Raw genomic sequence first — 7297 nt, forward strand, 5'->3', positions numbered from 1 at the left:
ACTTACACTTTTTCCTTTTGTTAAACATCATATTTCACATTTTGGGGAATATTTATAATTACATATCTATTAATTAGGTATCTGCAGTAGGGAATATACCTTTTTTTGTTTGGTACAGTACTTCATAGTCTTATCTTAGTGGAGACACAAACATGTGATCATTAATGATGATACTGTACTTCAACAGCTCTAACTTGTCAACATACAGGTGCCTCAGAACAGCATCCTTGGCCCTATGCTAATTCTCATTAACATCAGTGACCCCCAGTGCCTCTCAGGAACTTTAACTAACTCTGTTTGCAGATGGTACAACAATAATCAAATGATTACCAGAGAATATTTAGCTCCATTATATAGAGGAAACTAGACGAGAGTACTAAGAATAAGGGAATAAATGTGCTGACTATGCATACCTGGTTAAACATATAATTATTTGCAGAAAATGGTTAAGGGAAGAGAGAGAGTGAGATTACAGAGGAACAAGGTGGATTTAAAAAGGTAAGAGAATACCAAATACAATGAGGGAATATAAATGAGTTGCAATTAAATAAGGTAAAGTGTTGTTTGCTGCATTTGTGGATTTGGAAAAGGCATATGTTAGGGTGGATAGGAAAACAATATGGCAGGTGTTGCAAATGCATTGAACTTTTGTTATAGTGTTCACAGCAGTAAAGAATTTTCCTGAGAGAGGCATAGGTTAGGGTAACCTTTTTGAGAATATTTTCCTAAATTGTGGATAATGTTTTTTGAAAAATTCTCTTGAGTGCCCATGTGATTTTTGAGCAGCAAACTTTTTAATTTATATAAAGTATTATGGTTATTTTATGCTTTATACCATACTTTGTTATTGCTCCTGGTTTGTTTAAAATATAATTCACTCACTCTAATTTGGTGGTAATGATATAAACATATACAATCTTTATGCCTTCAGTTTTGTGTACAGTAGACTATCAGTTAAGATGCAGTCTGTTAGTACATTTTTGCTACATGATCACTGAAAAATTGCAGAATTTTTTTTATCATGTTTCCATGATGTTTATTTGTGATGGTGCAAATTTAGGGAAAAAATATAGAACACCATGGGAGTTTTCTCTGCTTTGTGGCCAGCCTATGGGTCAGGATGTTGTTGTTATGGGGGAGACCTGGTCACACTTAATGTCCACAACCTCTCATGCCTCAGTTCTCCATGCATACTCATTCCATACTATATTCAGCTTTGTGTCACTGACCATTTTTGATGTTTTCATCACCATATATTGTGTCTGGATAGTAACCATGGCAGCCAAGAGGAATGCATGTGATGTTGGAAGTGGCATGAAGCTTAGGCCTGAAAGTCATCATATTTTGAAAAAACCAAGATATTAGAAAAACTTAAGTGATGCACCTGTAGTGAGATAATGTGAGCCTGTGGTCTCACTGAAGCATCAGTTCATTCAATTAAAAGCAATGAAGAGAACATAAGAGCTTGTGCAATGAAAGGTGCACCACTTAATTTCATCTTAATAAAGAAAATAACCTTAGAGTACTCTAAAACTGTATGATGAGGAAAGAAGGCTTGAACAAGAGTGCATGTTTAGTACAGGCTGGTTTCACAAGTTCAAATTGCACAATCATTTGCATAATGGCAAGTTTTCTAGTGAAAGTGCTTCAGTTTGATAGGAATTTGATAGGAATTACCCTGCTGAATTGGAGGAAATTATTTTTGAGGGTGCATATGAGCCATAGCAAGTATTTATTGCTGACAAGACAAGCCTTTATTGAAAGAATTACCACTGAGAACTTATATGTTCTTCTCTTCCTTGATAATGTGAGAAATCACAAAAGCACTTGGAATTTCACTATTTTTTCACAGTGGTTGTTCTGCATATTGTTATATCACCTGTTTACTGTGATATCACAGTATGCAATAATTTATACATATTTGTATTGGTATGCTAAAAGAAAAAACTTCGGACAGCATTGAATACTGTGTGACAAGACAGTGTTCTCACATGCCACCTTGAACACACTTTGCATAAGTTCACCAGCCCTCACTTAGGGCACATAGGGGTGAAGTGGAACACAGTATTTTCAAGTAAAAGTAGGCCTTAGGCTTGTATGATGTCACCACAGTAGCTTACTTTATTTATAAAGGGGTGCTGTAAAACAAAGTGTGTTGGGAAAGGTGTAGTCTAATATAATGAAATATCTGTAAAATGGGAGTTGTCATAGTTACTTTTAGCTGACAACACAGTACTTTTGGGAGACTTCTATAGAAGTCTATAGGTGTGTAGACTTTGAGAGGATGTGTAAAAGAAAGTACAGGTCAACCGTCACTAATCCAGCATAACTGGGACCTGGAGGGTGCTGGATTAGTGATTTTGCCAGATCACAGAGTGGTTAGGTTAGAATACAATTAACCCAACAGCTGACCACCTCATCCTACCTTTAAAATACCCCGTAAATCAGAACAAGTTGGTTAATAAAATTAACCAACTTGACTTTCACAAGAAAGTTCATCACTGCTGCTTCCAAAGTGAAGAGCTGAAATTTATAACTAAGCACATTTACATGTCTTGAAATGAAGGGCTGTCAGGATTGCCATCTTCTTGGGGTGAAGGGCTGTCAGGATTGCCATCTTCTTGGGGTGAAGGGCTGTCAGGATTGCCATCTTCTTGAGGTGAAGGGCTGTCAGGATTGCCATCTTCTTGAGGTGAAGGGCTATCAGGATTCCCATCTTCATCTTGGAAGATAACTGAAATATCAGGAACTAATGATGACAGTGGCAGTACATCTGGGTGAGCAGATGTTGAAGGCATTAGATTTTCAAGTGGTGACTCTTCTGTTGCATGCTGTTTAGCTATTTTTTGGAGCATATCTTGCAAGTTGAGCTGTTTCATATATTTTGGCCTTTCTGTGATTAGTTTATCTTGCAGCATGTAAATGTTCATTATTTCTTGTTCACTTATAAAACTGAGTTGCTCTAGACCTTTTAGCAGTTTGCCTGTCATCTGAATTAACCTATCAATAGAGACTTTCTGCCACATCTTCCTCATTTTCATCACTGGTTTCTCCTCCATTGACTTGTTGCTGTGGACTGAAACCATCTGCACAATTTCTGAGTCGGTATAATGAACAGTAGCTACATCTTCATCTACATACATCCATTCCCCAAATTAGAAAATTTGAAATTACACTAACCAAAATTAGTGATGGAACTGGATTAGTGATTGCTGGATCAGTAATGGCCAGCCTGTATAAAGTAAGAATGGAAAAGAGCAAGGAGATAAGGGTAAGAAAAAATCTAGACCATGAAGGATTGTGTCAGATTGGAGAGGAGTATTAAGGAAATAACTAACTGAAGGGTGGGGAGCTCTTGATCTGAGAAATTGCACCTATCCTCCCCTTCCTTGAATCAAACCTAATTGCTTTCCATTTTCCTAGGTGCTGTATGACCCCCTACAAGTTTAGTGTTGCCCCATAAATTTAATAATAAGAATATTTTAGAGATGTTTTGGTAGACGGGTTTCTGATAATGAGGTGATTTACAAAAAATACATGAGCAAAAGTAGATCACTGGGATATTGAGAAGTGTGTGTAAGGAGAGAAATTTATCAGTGTATATACAGTGGAACCCTGGTTTTCGTCTTTAATCCGTTCCAGAAGGTCGGCCGAAAACCAATCTGTTGCTGTTCCAGATGAAGGTCTTGCAGCTCTTCAGTGGTTAGCATTTACCTGTGGGCATCCACCAACTCTTCCACATCCTGGCCACTCACCTCCAACCCCATGGACTTTCTTTGGCCCCATGGTGGCTTATTTAGCAGTTGCAAACACAAAAAACAAGGGTTTATTACGAAATTTTTTGGATGAACTCGCGGAGTAATGCTCACTGAACAAGTAACAAAGGCAGACTGAGTCACGAATGTATGAGCAGCCATGTCCCTTGGGCAGGCAGACGCATCTGGTACAGACTATTTCTGAGTGGATGCACAAAAACGGGGAGAATTTCACCGAAAAAAGTGGTTGAAAACTGAATTGTGTGATAACCGGACCAGACGAAAACTGGGGTTCCATTGTATATCCAAAAGTTGGAATATATCAAGAGTACAGTATAGTGGTGCCAATGCAGTACTTTATGTGGGAATAGACCTTAAATGAGGAATAGTCCTGAATGTTGCATCTAGGAGGCTAGAGGCAGTAGTGACATGTTTGAGATCAATGTTTCATGTGAATTTATTATCATGTAGAAGATAAGTAGTAAAGAAACTGGAAAATTGTTCAGTGGTATAATTCAAAAAGTTGCAAAGGGGCTGTTGAGATAGTTTAGTAATTTAGAAAGCACAAAGCAAGTTGGGTTAACCAAGTGGGTGGCTGGAAGGAAGGGTAGAGAATATCCCCAGATAGAATCAGAGGGAGTGTGGGTTTATCAGTCAGGGCCCCTTGAGCACCTAACTGTCATGTTGGAATGGTAAACCAGTTATTCAGACTTGAAGTTTGGAGGTGGAAGGTACAGTGCCTAAACTCTGGAGAATGAGAGGGGTTGTTGTATTTCGAGGGATAATTGGAATTGTAAGATTTGTGTTTTATTAGTAAATGGCTGATGTGTTATGAAAAGGACTACTTATATATCCATAGTCCCATAGAGTAGAAAGAATATATACACTAGCATCATAATTTAATTAAGAGTATAAGCTAAATTTTTTTTTTTTTTTAAACCTATTTAGTATCATAATTTAACCCGTAAATGGTTCAAGCAGATCTACGTTCACATGTGTAGTGCTACAAAAGTAGATCTACGTTTTTTTTTACATATTTTCAAATAGTATAGCCAAAAAAAAAAGTAGATCAAAGTTTTTTTTACACATTTTCAAATGTAAAAAAAAAAAAACAAAAAGATCTACTTGTTTTACATACTTTCAAGTGTTGAAAAAACGTATATATACGTTTGGACCGTTTACGGGTTAATTAAGAGTATAAGCTAAATATGTATTTTTATATATTTTGTCCCTTAAGTGAAGGGAAGGGGCACCTTGATGCCAGTGAAGGGCTCTTAATCTAAGGAATAGTTATTCTTCCCTTGTATCAAACCTGATTACCTCCTATTTCCCCAAACAATAACCCCTAAAAGCTTACTGGTAGTTCTTCCCCATGAATATAATAATAATGTAGTGGTATTTTTTTTGCATTCGCAGATACAGAATGAAGCCCAGCATGGTGGCTGATGAGATGTTCCCTGAGGGTGCCGGCCCATACATGGACTTGGACGAAGCTGGTGGCTCAGGGGGACTCTTAATGGACCTCACTGCAAATGAAAAGGCTGTTCATGCTGACTTTCACAATGACTTTGATGATCTCTTTGATGATGAAGATCTAAATTAAAACCAGAAGGACTGTGAAACTTAATTTCTGCATTTTCCCAACAAATGGATAGAGAATAAAATGAATAAAGTATGAAACATCACGATAATTTTTTTTTTGTCACCTGCATAGAAAATCTTGGCCATTTTCAAAAAATATATTCTAAAATAGCAATTCAGCTGGTATAAAAACTGGTGATGTCAGTATAATGGTAATGTGCATTTATATTAAGATATATGTACATGTATTTGCAAACTGCAGTTTGGTTAATTGTTTTAAAATATGTATTAGATTTTGGTAAAAGTACAGCTGTGCCCAAATGTTTTTATGAATGTACTTTGCTCTATCAATAATTTGTAAAACAACAGTAAGCTTATATTGCTATACTTAGTGCATCTTACTTTTTTCCCTCCTTGGAAAGTTCTGATCATTCAAGCTAACATGCCTATACAACCATATGCTCATACTTTCTCAAACACTTTCATTTTTGCTCACTTTCATTCTTGTTCTCATGCTATGGCCCTTGACACTTGATGTTATAAGCATACTTGGTGGGGAACAGAAGGGAACTGAGCAGTAGATTTCGGGTAAATTTCCTCGGATTCAGACAAAATGGAAACTAATAAATACAAACTTGAAGAAAGCACAACTTTATCAGTGAAAATTTCTTTGAAATATACTGAACAATTAAGTATATCCATGTCATCCTTATTTGTTTGACATATGCAACATATTTGAATATACTCCTGTACTGCTTCCTTGATGTTGGTGAGGGGCTCTTGATTTAGGGAATTGGATCTGTGCTCCAGTTTCCCAAATTAAGCCTGAATGCCTTCCACATCCCCCCTTCCCCCAGGCGCTGTATAATCCTCTGGGTTTAGCGCTTCCCCCTTGATTATAATAATAATAATACTGTACTGCTGCATGAAATTTGTATTATGGGTGTCCAGATATCAATAGTATACTGGAGGAAAAAGGTTACCGACAATGCCCTGACTGCAAAAATTAATTCAGCCTATTCACTGTACAAACATAAGCAACTTGCTTCCGACTCTTTCCATGCTCCTGGTTCCAGAAATCCGTCAAAATTCTGGAACCAGGGGTATATCTTAGCCCCTGGAGTCAGGGGTATGTCTTACATATGAACATCAGAACATAAGAATGAAGGAACACTGCAGAAGACGTACTTACCCATACAAGGCAGGTCCTTATCAAAACCACCCCTACCCTAAACTATCCAAGAATTTACTCCCGTACCCATAACACCAATCAAACCCAGCCCTTCTCACTCGTATATTTGTCCAATCTCTTTTTAAAGCTGCCCATGGTCCTAGCCTCAATCACCCTACTCGGAAGACTATTCCACACATCCACAACTCTCTTTGAAAACCAGTATACTGTACTTACTGTATCTTTCTTTCTAAATCTAAATTTATCTAACTTAAATCCATTATTTCTGATTCTTACCTGGTTTGACACCCTCAGTACTTTATTAATATCACCTTTGTTTATCCCCATCATCCACCTATGCACTTCAATGATATCTCCCCTCAATCTACGTCTCTCCCGAGAGTGGAGATTCAAGACTCTAAGTCTATACAGGAGATTCCTTATACAGTGAATCATTTTAGTCATTTTTCTCTGTATCTTTTCCAATGAGTCTATATCCATCCTGTAGTAAGGAGACCAAAACTGATCGGCATAATTTAAATGAGGCCTCACTAGTAATGTACAGAGCTGTAAAATAACTTTTGGACTTCTGTTACTTATACTACTTCTTGAAATAAATCCTAGTAATCTGTTAGCCTTGTTGAGCACACTTAGGCACTATTGTCTTGGCTTCAGATTTCTGCTTACCATGACTCCTAAATCTTTTTCACATTCTGTATGATCAAGCTCTACTTCACCTAGTTTATAGCTTCGAGGGTTATTTTCATTTCCAAGGACTAGTACCTTACAC

The 7297-nt window shown here is 37.2% G+C and overlaps 1 protein-coding gene across 1 annotated transcript; it reads left to right on the plus strand.

Annotated features, from left to right (window-relative positions):
• Positions 1–354: 354 nt before the first annotated feature.
• Positions 355–5440, plus strand: LOC128690945 (COP9 signalosome complex subunit 9). Its single transcript, XM_053779739.2, has 2 exons — positions 355–498; positions 5172–5440. The coding sequence occupies exons 1-2, from the start codon at positions 443–445 to the stop codon at positions 5356–5358; spliced, it is 243 nt and encodes an 80-aa protein (XP_053635714.1). The 5' UTR covers positions 355–442; the 3' UTR covers positions 5359–5440.
• The last annotated feature ends 1857 nt before the right edge of the window (positions 5441–7297 follow it).

The sequence above is a fragment of the Cherax quadricarinatus genome, chromosome 24, assembly GCF_038502225.1.
Source record: "Cherax quadricarinatus isolate ZL_2023a chromosome 24, ASM3850222v1, whole genome shotgun sequence".
Lineage (NCBI taxonomy): Eukaryota > Metazoa > Arthropoda > Malacostraca > Decapoda > Parastacidae > Cherax > Cherax quadricarinatus.

Bases quoted from the DNA above. Each gene is read 5' to 3' on its own strand.
- LOC128690945 (XM_053779739.2), top strand. From the start codon at position 443: ATGGTTAAGGGAAGAGAGAGAGTGAGATTACAGAGGAACAAGGTGGAT. The intron at 499-5,171 runs GTAAGAGAATAC...TTGCATTCGCAG, and splicing joins AACAAGGTGGATTTAAAAAG to ATACAGAATGAAGCCCAGCA.